Source organism: Aspergillus terreus, genomic scaffold (genome assembly GCF_000149615.1).
Source record: "Aspergillus terreus NIH2624 scaffold_3 genomic scaffold, whole genome shotgun sequence".
NCBI classification, from domain to species: domain Eukaryota; kingdom Fungi; phylum Ascomycota; class Eurotiomycetes; order Eurotiales; family Aspergillaceae; genus Aspergillus; species Aspergillus terreus.
The window spans coordinates 671,376-690,021 of NT_165926.1; the positions used below are offsets into that span (position 1 = coordinate 671,376).

General features: G+C 54.2%; 10 protein-coding genes across 10 annotated transcripts; 5 read left to right on the forward strand and 5 right to left on the reverse strand.

Moving 5' to 3' along the window:
- Window positions 1-113: 113 nt before the first annotated feature.
- Window positions 114-1,847, reverse strand: ATEG_02121 (uncharacterized protein; the record flags this gene model as incomplete). Its single annotated transcript, XM_001211299.1, has 1 exon — window positions 114-1,847. One exon carries the CDS (start codon window positions 1,845-1,847, stop codon window positions 114-116), a length of 1,734 nt encoding a protein of 577 aa, XP_001211299.1.
- Window positions 1,848-2,993: 1,146 nt separating this feature from the next.
- ATEG_02122 (putative MYB DNA binding protein (Tbf1)) lies at window positions 2,994-5,780 on the forward strand (the record flags this gene model as incomplete). Its single annotated transcript, XM_001211300.1, has 4 exons — window positions 2,994-3,084; window positions 3,243-3,706; window positions 3,759-4,412; window positions 4,467-5,780. 4 exons carry the CDS (start codon window positions 2,994-2,996, stop codon window positions 5,778-5,780), a joined length of 2,523 nt encoding a protein of 840 aa, XP_001211300.1.
- A 641-nt stretch (window positions 5,781-6,421) lies between these two features.
- On the forward strand, window positions 6,422-7,139 carry ATEG_02123 (putative TFIID and and SAGA complex TAF10 subunit; the record flags this gene model as incomplete). The annotated part of the gene is made up of 2 exons (XM_001211301.1): window positions 6,422-6,589; window positions 6,687-7,139. The coding sequence occupies 2 exons, from the start codon at window positions 6,422-6,424 to the stop codon at window positions 7,137-7,139; spliced, it is 621 nt and encodes a 206-aa protein (XP_001211301.1).
- A 312-nt stretch (window positions 7,140-7,451) lies between these two features.
- Window positions 7,452-8,092, reverse strand: ATEG_02124 (mitochondrial 37S ribosomal uS19m domain-containing protein; the record flags this gene model as incomplete). Its single annotated transcript, XM_001211302.1, has 3 exons — window positions 7,452-7,851; window positions 7,965-7,980; window positions 8,050-8,092. 3 exons carry the CDS (start codon window positions 8,090-8,092, stop codon window positions 7,452-7,454), a joined length of 459 nt encoding a protein of 152 aa, XP_001211302.1.
- Window positions 8,093-8,397: 305 nt separating this feature from the next.
- Window positions 8,398-9,744, reverse strand: ATEG_02125 (inositol polyphosphate multikinase; the record flags this gene model as incomplete). The annotated part of the gene is made up of 1 exon (XM_001211303.1): window positions 8,398-9,744. One exon carries the CDS (start codon window positions 9,742-9,744, stop codon window positions 8,398-8,400), a length of 1,347 nt encoding a protein of 448 aa, XP_001211303.1.
- Window positions 9,745-10,194: 450 nt separating this feature from the next.
- ATEG_02126 (uncharacterized protein) lies at window positions 10,195-11,661 on the reverse strand (the record flags this gene model as incomplete). Its single annotated transcript, XM_001211304.1, has 3 exons — window positions 10,195-11,308; window positions 11,375-11,478; window positions 11,527-11,661. The coding sequence occupies 3 exons, from the start codon at window positions 11,659-11,661 to the stop codon at window positions 10,195-10,197; spliced, it is 1,353 nt and encodes a 450-aa protein (XP_001211304.1).
- A 1,053-nt stretch (window positions 11,662-12,714) lies between these two features.
- On the forward strand, window positions 12,715-13,763 carry ATEG_02127 (quinone oxidoreductase family protein; the record flags this gene model as incomplete). Its single annotated transcript, XM_001211305.1, has 2 exons — window positions 12,715-13,490; window positions 13,541-13,763. The coding sequence occupies 2 exons, from the start codon at window positions 12,715-12,717 to the stop codon at window positions 13,761-13,763; spliced, it is 999 nt and encodes a 332-aa protein (XP_001211305.1).
- A 554-nt stretch (window positions 13,764-14,317) lies between these two features.
- On the forward strand, window positions 14,318-15,065 carry ATEG_02128 (sulfotransferase family protein; the record flags this gene model as incomplete). The annotated part of the gene is made up of 2 exons (XM_001211306.1): window positions 14,318-14,397; window positions 14,468-15,065. 2 exons carry the CDS (start codon window positions 14,318-14,320, stop codon window positions 15,063-15,065), a joined length of 678 nt encoding a protein of 225 aa, XP_001211306.1.
- A 668-nt stretch (window positions 15,066-15,733) lies between these two features.
- On the forward strand, window positions 15,734-16,556 carry ATEG_02129 (terpene synthase family protein; the record flags this gene model as incomplete). The annotated part of the gene is made up of 3 exons (XM_001211307.1): window positions 15,734-15,736; window positions 15,866-16,083; window positions 16,136-16,556. 3 exons carry the CDS (start codon window positions 15,734-15,736, stop codon window positions 16,554-16,556), a joined length of 642 nt encoding a protein of 213 aa, XP_001211307.1.
- Window positions 16,557-17,096: 540 nt separating this feature from the next.
- Window positions 17,097-18,570, reverse strand: ATEG_02130 (SGNH/GDSL hydrolase family protein; the record flags this gene model as incomplete). The annotated part of the gene is made up of 7 exons (XM_001211308.1): window positions 17,097-17,402; window positions 17,452-17,748; window positions 17,794-17,887; window positions 17,935-18,022; window positions 18,140-18,264; window positions 18,312-18,364; window positions 18,562-18,570. The coding sequence occupies 7 exons, from the start codon at window positions 18,568-18,570 to the stop codon at window positions 17,097-17,099; spliced, it is 972 nt and encodes a 323-aa protein (XP_001211308.1).
- Between the last annotated feature and the right edge of the window lie 76 nt (window positions 18,571-18,646).

An 18,646-nucleotide genomic window follows, 5' to 3' on the forward strand; every position in this document is an offset into this window, starting at 1 on the left:
TGGGGCTTTCCCCCGTTCGTGCAAGTCTCACTGACGTACATGTTTATGTAGTAGGCCAACTACTTCCAATTACTTCCAATGGCCCAAGCCAACTCGGACATCAAGCAACACAATCAGACATGCTCACGGGCCTGCACCGGCTGCTGAAGGGTATGTATCCGCCAGTCGTCCATCTCATCATCAAAAGGAGATCGCGCATTTTCGTCCGGACCGCGCGAGGCGAGGGTAGCACCGCCTCGCATTTCCCAGCTTCCATGGCGCTCATGGGTGCGCGCTCCAGCTTCTCCTTCGTTGGTGCCGGCTTCCTTTGCATCACTCCAGGTGGTATTTCGGAAGGCGACGTCGGTATCGCTGGCCATCTTGCTGTTTCCTTTGAATCCCCCGAGACTCCGCTTGCGAATCCGTCCCAGCCGCACACCACACAACAGGAAGCCAACCACAGCAACCACGCCCACCGTGACCAGGGTGACCACTGCCCCAATGACACCAGCAACGCCTGGAGCCATTCCTTTGTGCCCTGAGCCCTGGTGATCCTTATGGGTCTTGTCCGAGAATGGCGAACAGAATGCGATATCAGTGTTGCACAGATGACACCACTCCTCGGTCGAGTTCAAGGCAATCTGCTTCATCTCCGACTCAAATTCCGAGTACGGTATTCCGATGTTGCTAGGACCCAGCCCGAAGAGGGGATAGGTCTGGAACTCCGGGGATTCGGGGGACCCGGTTCCATTCCGGAGAGCGAAGCGAACATACAACTGAGACGGGTCGGGATATGTCGGATAGGTATCGTTCTCGAGACTGTAGAGTTCCAGCACGATGGACGCGCCGTGGGCGGGACGGGAGTAGAAGCTCGCATGCTCAGGTGACGCCAGGCCCATGAGGGAGGTAAGGGCTACGACGGGCTCATGACTGCCGAACATGAATGTCATTTTTCCGCTGGTGCCACGAGCGTCGATATTAGTCCCGAAGACGTTCACGATGCTGGCGGCGAGGGTTTTGCCGGCCACGGTGCGAACATCCGGAGTTCCGACTCCAGACGTAGAGGTATTACCGTTCGTGGCAAAGATGTAGTGGTCTGCAAAGTATCGTGCCGATTCAATATCCCCCTGATTGAGCTGGTGGAGCAACGAATCGTTGTGGACGGACTGATATTCCAGAAACTCAGAGATATAGTAAGCATTTGCGTAGGTCGCTTCCGAGCGGTTCATTATGCCAGACAGGACTTGGTCGTATATACTCTGGTAGAATGCCTCTGTCTCCTCTTTCATTTGCTCAAACTCTTGGGTGAACTTGTATTCGTCATCCGCAACCCGGTGCATTAGGCATGAGCTGTGACCCTCGACCACGATCGATTGATAGTCTGATGATCCGTAGGTAAGAATGGGTGGATACTGATATCCATTGAGGGGAGCTTCAGCCAGAGACCCGTTGGCGAGCTCGAAGGACGGATCGTAATAAGTCGCTCCGTATGAATCATTGAGTGGCGGATAGAGTCCCTGCATGAATGCTTGGGCGGATGCAACAACCGAGGCGTCTGTCGTGGAGAAGATCTCAATGTCCTCAGGGTCCAGCATGTTCCGCGAGAGGCTCTCAATTCTCGTGCTGGGGGCGCTGTCGTCTTCGTGTATAGCCACATATCGATTCCGAAAGGCAGAGCCGGCCTGGTACAACTGATTGGATCCATATGGGGTCAGCGTCTGAGGCCGAGAGACCGAGGATGGAACCGTGTCTCCATGGAGAGTGTAGGCAAATACACCCCAAACTTGTTCTTTCATCTCTTGACCTGAGACGATAGAGGTATGCAATGTCGCTGCGAGAGCAGCCAAGTACGGGCGTGGGACCAGCATGGCAGTCTGAAGAGAACGAAATGATGTTGACGTTTTATTATTGTCTTCGATACCCTATGGCTATGGAGAAGAAGAAGAATGACAGGAAGCGCATGCGGAGTGAGCGAGGGGCATGAGATAAGTAAATGCAAAATGGACGGCAGACCCAGCCAGTAGGGTTGCAGGCAAGGGAAACCTACCTAGCCTTCAGGAAACAGGGGTATCATCGTGAAAACGTCAGCATCAAGTGTAGAGTCTGGTACCATAGGTATAGCTGGGCTCATAATTGAGGTGACGACATGCATATCACATTGTGTCCGCTAGAGCATTCGGGGCCCCGGGAGCATAAAGCTTGATGGGACTATCGATCCGAGGTGGTACTCGAAGTAGCAGCCAAGTAGATTGGAAGGCCTCAACACCTCCCACTGACATACAATATGGCCATATAGCGGCAGCAAGAGCGTCTCAGCTCAACGAGACTCGTGTGCTTAGCTCTGTGCCTTGAGTTTCTTGAAGCGGCTCCTGATGTCTGGAATTGGATGGAACACCGCTGAGTAGCATTTGACTAGGAACGTCTATAAAGTTAATTGTCAGCTTGAGGGGGTTAGTATATCGGTCTGTTGCAAGAACCATATGGTGGTGAGTGATGTGATATAGAGGCTGTGGTCTATGACGTCTAGACTGGGTAACATCCCAGCCAAGGTAACAGGAAGTAGGGTACGATGAGAAAAATCTCTGTCATTGAGAGAGGAGGGAAAGCCCAAAGCCGTTCGTACATGTATAGTGACGCAGACCGAGACGGGAGAGAGAGTGTTGGAGGATATCTACAGGGAGCAGAAAGTGTACTCCGCAGGCAGATGGAGATGGACTCAGGTACCTTTCCCGATTGGGAATAGATGATGGGCGGGATTGCTTATGTAAGGGAGCGGAAAAAATCAGACATTTCCACACCACCAAGAATTAACCGCACGTCTATTGCGTGGTACTGTTGGGATATGATTGGACAAGGTCCCCAAATGGAGTGGCAATAGGCTGCTGGTGCGGCGCAATTGGATTTGGCAACAACTCGCATTCAGTCCACCCGGCTCATCTCATCGCAAGCCCTACACCTGCGCCCTACCCCTAAGCCCTCATTTCTACTCTAGGAAGTTATCATCTACATCCCTGATGGTAAACCCGCAAGATACTGGCCCGGCCGCTGACGGTCAGGAGCCTTTACAACTGCCTACGTCTCCCAAACCCAAGGTAGAAGGCAATGGTGAGTTTTCCCCATGGAGTCGCCCCCGTGTCAAGATCTTTTTCCTCGCTGTCCCGGGCTACAGTGTCGTCGCTGCATGGAATTGTCTTGCGTTCTCACCCCAGTCCCTGATTGTTCCAAGTATCAATCTTGCATTGGCTAATCGGACTTCATGCTAGCTTCCCCGAAAATGTCTCATCCTCTTGAGGAGGATAATGATGGTTCCGTCTCGCCTCCCTCGAAGAAGCGTCGGCTCGACTCGGAGCCCCAAGATCTCCCAGCTCCTCCCCAGCAAGCCGGTCTTGGAGAATCGGCCCCTGGAGATCAGATCGAGGAAGAGCTGGCATCAGCGCTAGGATCGGGTGTGATGGACACGGTTGAACACCAGAGTGACCTCAAAAATCCGATCGAGACCCCAGCCGAGACCGCCATGACAACCGAAGGAGCTCAAGACATCGATCCAGAAATGGCATCCGTCATCTCAAGCATCATGAACCATGCTGAGAGGGTTGAGGAACAATGTGCAATTGGCCAGCAACAGGCCGCGGATACGACGACGAGTCAGCCTGCTCCCAAGGGCATGATCTTCGTCAAAGCCAATTCGCATTTGAAAATCCAGAGTCTCCCGATTCTTGATAACCTTGTGAGCCGATCACAATTCTTTTCAGTGGCTTGTATTCTAACATGCGTCCTAGTCGACACAAATTTTGTCGCTCCTCGCCAAGTCAACATACCAGGATATTACGTCCTTCGTGTCGGAGCCGGATTCGGAGAACGGCCAGGCGTATGCGACGATGCGCTCCTTGTTTGACCATACGAGGCGGGTCTATTCGACAAAAAAGTCGTTCCTTTCTGCAACTGAGCTTGAGCTCACAGAACCCGCGCAAATTGACATAATCCGCAAGGCCAATCTCGCCTCGTTCGTGTCGAGCATCTTCGGCACCCAAGAAATCGGCTTTTCCGAACTGAACGATAACTTTCTCGACGTTTTTGTTCCCGAAGGCGGACGGCTACTCAAGGTTCAAGGGGCTCTTTTCCTTGAGCTCAAGACCCAAGCGTTCATTGCCTCCATGAACAACACCGAACGATCGAGGACGGAGCTGCTGTATGATTTGTTCCCCGATGATCTCGAACAACAACTACTGGACCGGCGTCCGGGAACCCGTCAGCTTGCTCCGAGCGAGAGCGATTTCGTGAAGCGTGCTGGCTCACGTCGTGATATTCTCCTGAGCGACATTAATAACGAGGAGGCGATGAAGGCCTTGCCGGACAAGTACCACTGGGAGGACTTTCTCCGGGATCTTAGCTCCTATATCACTAAAAACTTTGACATGATCAATAATCAACAGGTGGGATGCCTTCTATGATACCGTGACGACCGGAGAGTGCTAATCCTGCAGCAGACCAAGAAAATCGTGACAAAAGGTCGCCAACCGTCTTCGTCCAGTGGAGATGCACAGGAGACCCCTAGTGCGCCGCTCCAAGGACAGTTCCCGGTTACGTCGCAGACGCCGGAAGTTCCTGTTGACAGAAACATGCACGGAGACCTTGTTGCACGTGCAGCTCGTGCAGCACAGATTGCGTTGCAGGGTCACGGTCTGAGACGTTCGCAACAACAACAACAGCAGCAACAATCTCAGCAGCAACAGCAACAACCACAGCAGCCACAACAAGCACAGCATACACAACCGCCCCCGCAACACCACCAACCAATGCAACAGCATCAACAACATCAACCGCAACCGCAACAAATGCCACAGCATGGACTTCAGCAAGGCCAAGTGCTTCATGGATATTCTCCCGCTCAACCACCTAGCCAGCTTCCGCCCCAGCAGAACCACGCGCAACCACCGTACCAGCCCAGTCCTACCCCACCGGCAGGATACCAACCCCAGCCTACTCCACTCACCTTCCAGCAGAGTCCCATGCAAGCGAATTTCCAGCAATACAGCCATTCCCCGCCGGTATCTATCCCCGGAAGGCCTAACTCTGCTGCGGCGAACCACGGGTACATGCCGGGGATACCACATTACTCCCAGTCACAGCCCACTCAGGTGCTCTACGAACGGGCTCGCATGGCTGCGTCAGCAAAGTCCTCCCCCAGCAGTCGCAAGTCGGGTCTGCCCAGTCAGCGTCGGCCCTGGACCACGGAAGAGGAGAATGCCCTGATGGCAGGATTGGACCGGGTCAAAGGCCCTCACTGGAGTCAGATTCTTGCTATGTTCGGCCCTGGCGGCACCATCAGCGAGGCGCTGAAGGACCGGAACCAAGTACAACTGAAGGACAAGGCTCGCAACCTCAAGCTCTTCTTCCTTAAAAGTGGAATCGAAGTTCCCTACTATCTCAAGTTTGTCACCGGCGAGCTGAAGACCCGAGCACCCGCCCAGGCGGCGAAGCGCGAAGCACGGGAACGCCAGAAGAAGCAGGGTGAAGAGGACAAAGCTCACGTGGAAGGCATCAAGGGGATGATGGCCCTAGCGGGAGCGCACCCTCAACCTGTGGCGATGGGACATGATGCGATGTCTGCATCGCCGAGCCTGCCCCCTGATCCAGCGAGCCATGCGGCGTTTGACCAGACTGCGGAGCAAAACCTAATGCAGACGCTGGGGCAGGAGGTGCATGGTGACCAATTCGGGCAACATCAGCATCAGCACCAGCACCAGCACCAGCACCCACACCAGCATCATCCTGACCAAGGCATGCACATGGGACAGTAGTGTATTATACCGACAGCCATGCCGTGCGTTTTTAGTTCAGGCAGGACTTGTGGAGTTGCGTTGAAATGCGGTAGAGGGATGTTGCGAACGGACCAAAATGTTTGTATCAGTAAATATAATTTATAGCTGTCTAGCGGAATTGATTGTACATTGTTCTTGAGTGTCAGTAGTAGGGAGAGTATTAGTTGTGTTGTAGAACTGATTGCTGAATCATCGGGCCGAAGCTGCATCGGGGAAGAAAGTCCGGCTTCATCGCTCGTGATTAGGTACAATACGTGCAGCGCCCAAGACCACTGAAAAAGGCATCAGATCCCCTCGCCATTCTCTCCGTGGTGTCCAATAGGCGGATTAATCGCCCTGTGTTTGTTTGGTGTCACTGTCTCAGTCCAATCGACCTATATTGTTTAATTAATCCTTTGTTTGTCCGTTTCCCTCACACCATGGCCGATTCGTCGTCATCACAACCTCCTGTGCCACCCCCCTCGTCGCAACCTCCAGCGGCCGCGCAGCAATCATCAGATCCCTCAGCGCCGACAACAAGCGACCAGGCCCCTGCATCCGATGCGCCTGTCGCCCTGAAACAAGAGCCCGACACAACCGACCCCACGACCCTGGATGCATCCATCGACCAAGACATCGAGATGAACGGCGATAGCGACCCCAACCTGGCCAAAGCCAACAACCCCGAATCCGAAGACGCCGCTCCAGTCGCGACCTCTGTCGACGCTATCGCGGCGGCCGCCGCGCCGTCCAAGAAAGAAACCAGTCTGCGCGAGTTTCTGGGGAAGATGGATGAATATGCGCCGATTGTACGTCCCCATCACCGTTACCTCAGCTTGCCCTCTCCTCACCCTCAGTTCCACACCATACACATCTCTGTCGGCACCGATACTAACCAACGAATAGATCCCCGACGCCGTAACAGCGCACTACCTGACGCTCGCCGGCCTCCCACCGCCAGGCAACGGTCCCAACCAGACGCCTCCGCACCTGGCGCGGCTCCTCGCGCTGGCCACGCAAAAGTTCATCGCCGACATCGCCGCCGACTCGTACCAGTACGCGCGCATCCGCGCGTCCAACAGCACTTCTGCCAGCAACCCCATGGGCAGTCTCAACGCCGCGTCCGGCCTGGGCGTGCCGGGCGGGGCGGCGGGCGGAGGGGCGACCGGTGCAGCTGGCGGTGCTGGTGATGCCAGCAAGGGCAAGGCCGGCACGCACCTGGGCATCCAGCGGCCGGGTTTTGGTGGTGGTGGATCTGGCGGTACCGGACAGGGCCGCACGGTGCTCACGATGGAGGATCTCGGCATGGCGGTGTCCGAGTATGGGGTCAGCGTGAAGAGGGGGGAGTTCTACCGGTGACAGGCTGTGGATGTTGGTTCATTGGGATGCTTCTGGCGTAAATACTGGGTTGACCACGACGATATCCTGCATTGGGGTTTAAAATTACTACGTATAGGGATGCACTGGCGTTTGGGGGGATCAATCAGACGAGTTTCTACCTGTTTGTTAATATGATTTGGCCCGCATACGCGGAATAGATCGTATGAATGATGGAATGATTTTGACATCCAGACTCCAGATAGCTAATTTTACACATGCGTAGATAGATATACAAGAGAAAACAACGCCAACAAGAAACATAACCCTGCAACTGCCACAAGCCGGGCCGACTCACTGCTTACGGCCCCCGATTCCGGACAGAAACCTCCCCATGTCAGGTATAGACAGAACAGCACACCACCCCGACCGATACATCGACGCCTTGATCATTTGTTCTTCGACTGCTTGTACGTGAATCTCTTGCGGGTCCTGACAAATGCAACCGTTAGCGAATGCCACCACAACCACCACCATGCTCAACGACATAGACCAGGCGCTGGCAACATACGGAACGTATTCCCCGAGCTTCCGCCCGACCATCTCCTCCGTGATCAGCACATCCTGATAATTCTTCCCGTTGTGGACGGAGAACCGCAGACCGACGAAGTTGGGGAGAATGGTTGCGCTGCGCTTCTGCGTCTTGATCGGCGGGGTGTTCGGCGCAGGGGGGAGCTTGCGGGGGAGAGGGAGGCTGCAGTCGAATGAGACAGGTTAGTTATATGTCGTTGTCATCGGGTGAGGCTGTATATCGTCTTCCGAAGGACTGGGGGGTGATTGCAATGGGAAGATCGGGTTGGCACGTACGGGACAATGTTCGGGCCTGCGGAGCGGATGAGGTTAGTTTTCCATCTGTACGGGGGGTTGGATTTTCCTGGGTCCTGGATCTCACCTTTCCAAACGGATCGCCCCAGCAGGGCGCGGGTGGGAAACATTGTGGGCGTTGTTCGTTGCTGTTGCGATGCGCTGCGGATCTCGATATAAAATGTTCGGAGAAGTTGCGCTTAGTCAGCGGTATGACCACCACCATGGCGTCGGCTCTACTATCATTCATCATTCCCTAGGTGTTCTCACAAACTAGATATCCTCTCTGATTATTGATTACTTGCATGGGTTTGAGAATTGCTACTGATAGGATGGCTTGCATTCATGTAACGTACAAGCGACCACGCTCGCTATATCCAGAGCCGCCTGCGGCCAGATGCAAATGCTAGTGCAAGATAACAAGATAATAATACAATCACTCTGCCAGTTCCTCGAACAGCTTTGCCAGGCTCCGGACGCCCATGATCACATTTTCATCCGGACCTTGTCCAGGGGTCCAGCTCGCGTGCGCAAAGTCAATCAGCCGCAGATCGTGCACCTTCGGAGATTCCTCCTCATCCTCGTCCTCCAAATCTGCCAGCTGCGGCGCCGTCTCGGGGTCGATACTGATATTGATAGCCTGCTGCGGTGCACCACCCTGGCCAGCCGGGAGGTCAACAACCTGGAAAGATCCATCCGGTTGGAGCTGCAAGTCAAAGTCTTCCTCCTCGTCGTCTTCTTCCTCTGGCGGATTTTCCTTGGCCTTGTTTTCTTCCTCGAGCGCAAGCTCCATGGCCTCGGGGTCACCCTCATACACGATCAAGACACTTGACGAGTACATGCGACTTTCCTCCGACTCCAGGACCTGCTGCACATTGCGCAAGGCGTCGGCGAACCGGCGCGCCACCATCTTCGAGCGGTCCACAGGGCCAGCCTTCGCGCCCGCAAGGAAGGTCTCAAAGCCCTCCCTGACGTTCTCCGCATGGAACGACCGCCCGTACCACTTATCATAGCGTCTGTAGCCGTCTTTCTCGACGACCTCGCCGCGCGCGCCCTCACCGCCCTCGTGCTTTGTCGCGTACGGGTCCGTCTTGCCCCCCTCATCCGCTTCGCCGTTCACGCCGGTCCAGACCTTCATGCCGGCGATGCGGAAGCCCAGCGTCGAGCTGGTCGTCTCTTTGGAAACGGCGTCGAGCTTGGCGCGCTTCGTCAGCGGCGCATCGTCTGCCCACAGCCGCGCGCCGAGCTTTACATCCAGTACGTTCGGCCGTTTGAATCCGCACGCCACGTTCTCCAGCACAATCGACAGGCCGGTATCGAGTTTCTTCCCATTCGACGGAACCCAGGCAGTCTCCGCGTCTGCCGGGGTGGAGGCCGCTTCGGCGGCGGCGGGTTGTGGCGTCGCGGTTGGGACGGGGGTGTCGGAGTTGGACGAGTCCTCGGAGGCGGGGAGAACGATGGCGCCGGTTTGTTCGGCGACAGCAGCGAGGGATTCCTGCTGGTCACCGGAGGTCAGGGTGCCGATGTAGGTGGGCATGAATTCGCGGAAGGCCGGGTGGAGGGCGCTGGATTCGTAGAAGGCAACCTCTTCGGGGGTGCATGGCTTTGCGATATAGGAGCCGGACAGAGTGCAGCGCACGCCGTCGCTAGAGAGGTTAGCATATGTTGGATTGTAGGCACCAGGGGTGGGGACATACTGTCCGGCGGCGACATGGTCGAACGCCACGAAGCTGTCGCTGTCGAGCCTGGGGGTCCTGGCACTTTCAGATCGCGAGGATGGCATCTTGTATCTAGTAGTAAAATTGAACGATCACAGAAGAGACTGGGGGCTGCTAGAGCTGCATTCCGGGAGTCACAGGGCGTGAGAATCCCTTGAGAAAGGATGGAGGAACAGGAACGCTGACAGAACGGGGAGGAAACGAAAAGAAAAGACAGAGAATGAAGAACTCCAAGCAGAAAGACAATGAGACGGGAAAAGGAGAGACAGGTGGGTTGTCGGGGGAATTCAGGGGGTTCAGTTGTGGTTGCGCGAAGAGAAGAATAAATTGCGGGCTGATCGATTATTATTATTGATTGTTAGGAAGCAGCCCGCCGACCCGAATTATTCAGATGCTCCCGCCGGCACCAACGCCCTTCGGAATCTCAGAGATATTTCATGATTTCTATGAGCATACTGGAATGATATTAAGAAATTTACGAACATAGGATTGCGTCGCACTGACAAACTCCCTTCTCAAGCCTTTGCCTCGTCAAGTTCAAAACCATCGTCTTTCACGGCATGCCCACCGACTTCCTTCGGCATCTGCCATCCCAGCAGGAGATCGTTCGACAAGACCGTGTAAAGGGAGCTGTAGGCAGTTTGGATATCCTCGAAGAAGTGGAACGCCGAGTTCAGCGCCCACACCGGAGTAATCACCTTCATCCCAGGGTAACAGTGTTCCAGAAGGTGGCCTTCGACGAAGAACTCAAAGTCCAAGTTCAATCCATCTCCACGCTCCACCTGCAGATGCTCTTCCGGCGACAAGTCATAGGCGGGCTTTCCCGGATCGTAGAACGCCCTTGCAAATAGTTTCCCGACGGGGTTTAGGTCAGGGGCATACTCATGGTAGAATGCACACACTGCGTCATCCGGAGGACAAACGGCAGTGACCTCAAAGCCATGGATGTCCTCAATCCTGGTGGCACAGAAGTTGTCTTCGTTTGCCAGCTGCTGAAAACGCAGCGCCTGTTCGTGCGTTCCCGCGCCGGCCAAGGCGAACTTGACAACCTTGCGCGCCACATCGTTGCTCATCCACTCATGGGCCTCTCGCTTGTTCTTCCACGATCCGTTATCGACGTACATGTCGTACAGGAAGCCCCCAAACAAGGTGGAGCACGCCGTGTTGAACTCGCCGGGGCCTTGGGCTGTGAACTGCTGGTTCTTCCATAGCTCGCGGCCGGCGACGTCGCAGGACCTCCTTGCCTCGTCGATGTTTTCCTTGTATTCAGGACACACGTTGTGGTAGAGGAGGTAGGATAGGAAATTGCGAATGGTGACGGTGGCCAGCTCCACCATGGCCTTACTTTCGGGGCTGAAATAGTACGGAAAGTGAGAGGTCAGGTAGCCTCGCACGACTGCGTCAAAGTCGATGGCGAGCTTGGAGTAGTGGTATTTGATGCTCGCTTGGGATCTCGCGAATAGGATCTGCTCGCTGTCCATGCTCTTGAGGTCATGTTGGTCAACACCACCAAACATTCTGGGGCCGATGTCTACGCCACCGTAGGACAGATATCTGTGAAATATGGCCAGCCGGTTGGATTCGATGCGACGCTTTTGCTGGTAGCGTAAGATGGCATCTTCGAGGCGACTGTTTGAGTCAGTGAGACTGAGTCTAGGTGACCGTGAGGCAACGAATGGGATCAGGCAGGCTTACTGGATGATGGGTCGCTCAGAATCGTACAGAGCCAGCTCTTCATGATACTCATCTGGGGTCATCGGCGCGTCGACATAATATTCTTCGAACCCGGTGGGCTTCCCCTATTGATAGTGAGATAGTGTGCTGCGAGGGCATCTGATGGAACGTACGATGCCCCGTTGGCTCTTGGGCTTTTTCTTTTTCTTAGGCTTCTTCTTGGGGATGTCGACATTGTCAAGGGGGACAGAGGAAGGCTCTTGGTCATTCTCCATCTGGGGAGAATCGTGAGATGGTTGAGAGGACATGGGGAGGGGAGATGACTGGAGGGAGAGGATAGAGAAGAGAGAGGTGAGGTGAAAGAGAAGACGGTATTTTGAGACTCTGGGGATTGTGTTTGCGTACAAACGCAGCCTGGGGGGTGGTGAAGCTCCTGTCTATCCCCCCCATATTTGAATGAGGCATCGATCAAATGATGATATTACACAGGTCTCCAATGAATTTGATCTGGAAGGATTGTGACTTCAATAAGCCATCTGGTAATCAGTCGTTGAGGGATCCGGCAGGAGTGATTCAGTACTAGACATTTGCCTCATGATTCACTATGAAAACTGGATCTTGAGAGAATTGACACTATTCGGTGGAATCCTCTCGTACATATATTCAGTGGTAGACATACCCAATCCATCGTTCAAAAGGGAATTGGTGAATGACCAGCATGGGATGTGATATACATCTGAACGGTCACTACGAGCTTAAGCAACTAAAGTCGGCATTAACTACTACATCGGACCGTCGGGGATAAGAGCTGATATCCGACAGACGCGGAAGACATCCGATGGCGTCATCCCCACGGACATCAAAGGAGCGATGCCGACATTCAACAATTATTCAATACAATTGACGGGAATAGTGTCAGACACAGTCAACAGCCTCCGGAAGACATCCGGTGGTCATTGAGGCTGTGGTTGGGGGAACGACGGCAGTTGTTGTACACTTTGTATACAGTTCGGCCGGAAGTGCGGGGAGAAGTAGATGGATAAGTTCAACTTGTCGTCAACACGATGACAAATCCAGACACGACCAGAAGAGCTGCCATCCCGATCCAGACCCGAACGGAGCATTTCTCTACCCTCCATCCCATCATTGACCCGAACCTACCGTGTGGTGCTCTATATAAACCTGCCTCTCCGCCACATTGTCGCATGTCTCCCTCCCGCTTTTTCGCATCCCGCCTACCCCTCCCCCGCTCCCTTTCTTCCGTCCAGACTATTACGACGCCTATTACTCGTCTCTCCGCTATTCGCGCGCAAATCCGTCCCATCGTTCCCACTGCCACTCTCTCCCATCAATCGCGCACCATGTCCGTCCCCGCGTCCATGAAGGCCATCGTCGTCGAGGCACTCGGCGGCCCCGAGGTCCTCGAGTTCAAGACCGACTACCCCGTGCCCACCCCGAAGGAGGGCCAACTTCTGGTCAAGAACAACATTTGTGGCATTAACTACATCGACACCTACTTCCGCACCGGTCTCTACCCCTCCCAGAAGCCCGAGGTGCTGGGCCGCGAAGCCGCTGGCACTGTTGTCGCCCTGGGTCCTGGTCCCAACCCGTACAATTTCCAGGTCGGCGACCGCGTCGCCTGGCTCGGCACCGGCGGGTACGCCGAGTACACAGCCGTTCCCGCAGCCAAGACGGTCAAGATCCCCGCAGGCGTCTCTGATGAGGACGTCATGGCCTCGTTCCTCAGCGGCTTGACCGTCCTGTCCTTCGCCAAGGAAACATACGCCGTACAGAAGGGCGATTGGGTTCTGCTGCACGCGGCGGCGGGCGGCGCCGGCTTTTTGATGACCCAGATCCTCAAATCTATGGGTGCGAAGGTGATCGGGACGGCTGGTGGCCCCGAGAAAGTCGCGCTGGTCAAGGGCCTGGGGGCCGACCACGTCATTGACTACCGCAGTGAGGAGGGCAAGGACTGGGTCTCGAAGGTGAAGGAGATCACGGGTGGTCGTGGCGTGGATGTTGTCTACGACTCTGTGGGCAAGGATACTTGGGAGGGCAGCTTGGAAGCGGTCAAGAGAAAGGGAACGATTGTCTGGTTTGGAAACGCCAGTGGCCCTGTTCCCCCGCTTCCTCTCAAGTAAGTGGACCTCGTTGGGTTTGATATGGCACGGTGACTAACTGAAATAGCAAACTCTCGCCCAAGTGCGTCAAGGTCGCCCGGCCGACCCTGTTTGGATACATCGAGACCCGGGAAGAGTTCGAGTACTACGTCAACGAGTTGTTCACCCTTCTCAAGTCTGGCCAACTCAAAGTCAAGATTCACAAGGTCTATCCTTTGGAGCAGGTTGCTCAGGCGCATATCGATCTGGAGGGCAGAAAGAGTACCGGCAAGTTGTTGCTGAAGGCGTAATGGATACGGTGATGAATGTATATAATGACAACTATTACGGATGAGAATGATGTCGCCATGTATATTGGCCTATAAGTACGATGGTTTGATGTAGTAGGCTAATGAACACCAGGAACGCCTGTATACCAACTAGTCCGGAATACATCGGCCGCGCCTCGCACAATCTATCTCAACGGTAGTGACATTGCCAGTCCCAGGATGTCTAATTATAACTCCCGAGAAGCCTGAGTCTGGGGCGTCTTGTCGGTGAGTGATCTCTCTCTGAGTCGCCAATCCAAGGAAGCCAGCCTAATTTCCAATTGCTTCTCTGCCTGGGCCGGAGCGATACCTCATTAACTATTAGGTACCAGGTAGTAGGTAGGCAGGTATACCTGACGTGTCCTGGGATTCGTTACAGAAATTTAGCTTTACCTGCAAGGGGGCGCTCGTATTCCGTGGATACCGCGTAGTATGGACTGGGATGGATAGGTACATAATGCCGGTCTTTCCCTAAGAAATTGCAGCATGTCGAGACCCCCACGACTACCCAGACAGTATTGCACGTCCCCATCTCCATGGCTCCTCTGAAGATAATCGGCGCGGGGTACCCGCGAACAGGCACGCTCAGTCTATGTGAAGCGTTGGAGATTCTCGGGTATTTACCTCACTCTACATCCCAGGTCCTGCAGACTCTCCCGCAGCGCATCACACACTAACATCCGCAGATACAACTGTCACCACATGGACAAGATCCTCCTAGACGAGACTCAAGACCCGAGCATATTCACTCGGGCGTACACAACCAAATCCGCCCCGGACTGGGACGAAGTCTACCGCAACTACGACGCAGCGGTCGACTGCCCCAGCATGGCGTTCTGGGAGGATCTGTTCCGGAAATACCCAGACGCAAAAGTCATCCTAACCACCCGCGACTCCGACGCTTGGTACGACTCCGTGGGTAGGACGATCTACCAGCATTCACTCAAAGAGGATGTTAGCTGGCCGCTTCGCCTGCTCAAGGCGCGGGAGATGTCGCGCGCGATCGTCAAGCATGGCGTGCTGAAGGATTATGCAGATAAGGAGGCCACGTTGCGACAGTTCAGGGAGCATATCGAGCGCGTTCAGGAGACCGTACCGCCGGGTCAACTGTTGGTTTTTGACTCGCGTCAGGGATGGGAGCCTTTATGCCGATTTCTGAGTGTTGCTGTTCCGAAAGGACGGCCATACCCGCATACCAACCGCGCGGGAGAGTTTGTAGATCGGATTTGGTGGTATAAATCTGTTATTGAAAGTAGAGAGGGGGCCAGAGGGCTGAAATCCTGATGTAGTCTATTTTCATAGTCCGGCGTCAACGAGATAAGCTCCGGACCGCCCCGCGGCGGGTCTAGATTAGCACGCTCGCTTCTGCTCCCATCACCTCCAACTCCCAAGCACGTCTGCAACTATCGCCCGCGATCTGTTGACCAGATCTCGATACATCCGACAGTGGACTTCCCTCGGATACTCGTCCTTGAGTTCCGTCCACCACAACCCTGGAATACCACGAGCACGTGGCATCTGCGGCAGCTCCATGTCAGACCATAACAATCCAGCAGATTTCGCGCCGAGGCGGATCTTCTATGCTTTTGACCCCGCCAAAATCACTGTAAGCAGACCTCAGTCAGGCTACTTTCCCTTCCTACTGCCAAACAGTGTGCCCACAATATCCGGATTCCAAGACGTCCACGCCATCTCACCAGACGCCTTGGGCGTGCCATGGCCGACCTTCTTTCCCAGTGTACTGGAATCTAAATACTGGGTGGAGGCCGAGGACGCTGCCAGAGATTTTCTGCAGGTCATCCTTGCAAGCCAGCCTAATCGATCGACGGACACTCGGTTCATCGATCAGATTGTTGACACGGCCATTTCGTTTGCCGTGCGTGTCGCGCCGATGGGGAGTGTGACGCGGATGAAGATACTCGCGAAAGCTTATGTTCTTATTTTTATCCACGATGGTACGCTGAGTGTCTTCTCCTCTAAGCCTTCTCACTAACTCGAGGCGAACAGATGCAGTCGATACGGGAAATGTATGCTGCGCACAGATAACGGCTGTTTTCTTAATGCGATCTCTAACAGCTCTATAGCTCGACGCTGCGATCCCCGGAGCGGAAGATGCATCGCCGACATCATATCGAGGCTACCGCATGCTCGCTGACGAAATCCTGTCGGAGGATCCTGTTCTCGGGCAACGCGTGCTGGACGGCATGATATCATGGGGCGGTTTGGACGTGAAGACCTACCCCGATACGTTCTCGTCACTCACAGACTACATGGTCTACCGAGTTGAGGACGTTGGAGCCGAGTACGTGCTTTATTTTCATCATTTCCTCGCCAGGGCTAACTCACAATCGCAGTCTTATCTTCCGCACAGCGGAGTTTGCGTGCGGGCTTCAACTGCCGCAGAGGGAGATGGACGCCCTCAACGGCTTGCGTTCTCTGTGCGCAAGACACATCCTCCTCACCAATGACCTGTACTCGTATGAGAAAGAAGCAGCCGCAGAGAAAAAGGGGGTGAAGCTCTTCAATGCTGTGAGGGTTGTCCAGGATCTGATGGGGGTGTCGGCTTTGTCTGCGAAAGGCATACTACGGAGCATTATCTGGGACGTTGAGCGACGCATGAACGAGGAGTACGAGCATCTGGTTGCGGAGAAGAGTTCTGAGTCACAACTGGTGCGTGCTCGGGCGCTGGTTGCGTGTGTGGCAGGCAACATGTACTTTTCTGCAACCTGTGCCCGATATGCGCGTGTGGTTGATGGGGCGAGATTGGCAGCATGATCGTCTTGACAGATGCACGTGACATCGGCTGGGCTGGCCCGCTAGCTCGATCCGGTTAGCCCCCACAGTGATCCCGCCCTTTAAATTCGCAACTTTTCCTTGCGTTTTTCTCCTTTCCTTCTCTTCACACCGTCTGGCTATGGCTACATCTGCTTTGATGCAAGCAGAAGCCATACTCCGTGGACAAGATGCTGTCCTATTCCAGACACAACTGACCTTAAAAATGATTTAGATAGTTTTCTTTTCTCCTTCGTTTAGCCACTGGACTAAGAAGGTCCAGGGTACTTCACCCCAGCGACGACAAGTCCGTTCATGCCAATCATCATGTTCGAGTGTCGTAAAAGCTGTATGCCTCTAAGTACCCAAAGCAAAGGAATGTCAATAAGCATGTTGAGACAATACCCACAGGCCCTGATACGCCTGTGTGTGTCTATAAGCGCCATGTGTCAGCATGAAAGTCGGCATCCTACATTACTTCGTAAACCTTGGATAGTGTTAGGATATCAATTGCAAATCTGTTGTCATTCATCATCGCTGCTTCTATTTATACGCCTCTTCATTGTTCCAGTACAAGGTATCATGTTGCACCTCTGGCCCTGTCGCTCCCAACTCCCAGCCCAGCTTGATCTTCACCCACTGCAAGAGATGGCTGGCGATCTTCAAGTGTCCCACGTCCGTGGGATGGTCCCGCGGGGCGATATCGTTGTGTTGCAAGATGCCCTTGGTGTCGAAGTAGTGCACAAACCCGTGGCCCTCGAAGTGCTGATATACGCGTTGGATATCCGAAACATAAAGCGGTTTCTGGACATAGGTGTTCCCGGTCGCCTCAAATTCACCCCAGAGCCCCTAGCTTCGTCATTATTTGGTCAGCTGTGTCGAGCATCTATGGACATACCATGAGGATGATCTGTGTCGCAGGCCAAACCCGGTGTATTTCGTCCACGAGTCCCACGTATGCGTTGTAGAACTCCCCGCCGGGGATATTGTTGGGGTCGCGACTGTCGTTCGTCCCCAGATTGATGACAACTAAGTCGGCTGCCCGTCGCGCAGTTGGATCCCATGGCACCGAGCGATTGCCGTAGGTTGCATTCGCGCGGGCTCCCACGTCTGGAATCTGGAGCCATTGGTGTGTCATGCCACGCGCGGTGCCTCCATAGCATTTCTGATCCACCAGACAGATACCCGGATAGGCCTGATGGTCAGTATGTTACTTCTCAAGGGCAGATTGCACACTGACTGTGATCGAGTATTCAACATTGCCAAGTCCAGCGGCGAAATTGAACGCCCAGGAAGCGAGCCCTTCGTATGTGGCATATTGGCCGGCTGCCAACCTGTTGCTAGTGAGCTAAGACGCAGTGAAAGCAGGTCGGAGACGTACGAATCGCCAATAATTTCGACTGTCTTGTTGAACTCGGGGGGCTTCACTAATTGCGCATCTTTGTGGACAAAAATTCCGCCAATCTGCACTGTGTGACTGTGAGTCGGGTCTCGTTGCAAGAAAAGGGATACTTATCCATAGAGCCAATTGGTGACTGAAAGATATCAGCATAATGTTGGTGGATTGTACATGGGGATTCTCATACCGCGCATCTCAAATGCTTTAGTGTCCGAGTTCTGCGTAGTATTGAGGGCAGTCGTCCATGGGCCGACAAACTGGTATGTCGCGTTGGCCGTGACATTAGAGAACTCCCAGTCGAGGCCGCCGATTCTGCCTGGTCAGTGCTATTGTCCACACGATGACTCCAATGGCCGTACCGGTAGGCAACGAGCACGTTTTCTGATGTATGTGGCCCGAAGTTGACGGCGAGCTGAACGTGTTAGAAACAATCTGGCCAGGTTGATATTCAGTTTATCACCTACATTATTTCCGGTAAAACCTAACTTGATCCCGGGAATACTGGACACAGTTCAGTAAAGCATCTATTCAGAGACGAGAGTCAACATACGACCACCCTGGGACTGGTATTAGTATGTAAGTGGTGATGGAATGTCAGCGACGACCTACACGACACATGGTTACTGTCCCATCGTCCTTTGTACGAAACCTCCGGTGCATCAGGGCTATACTGTCGCCACGACTGATCATCGAT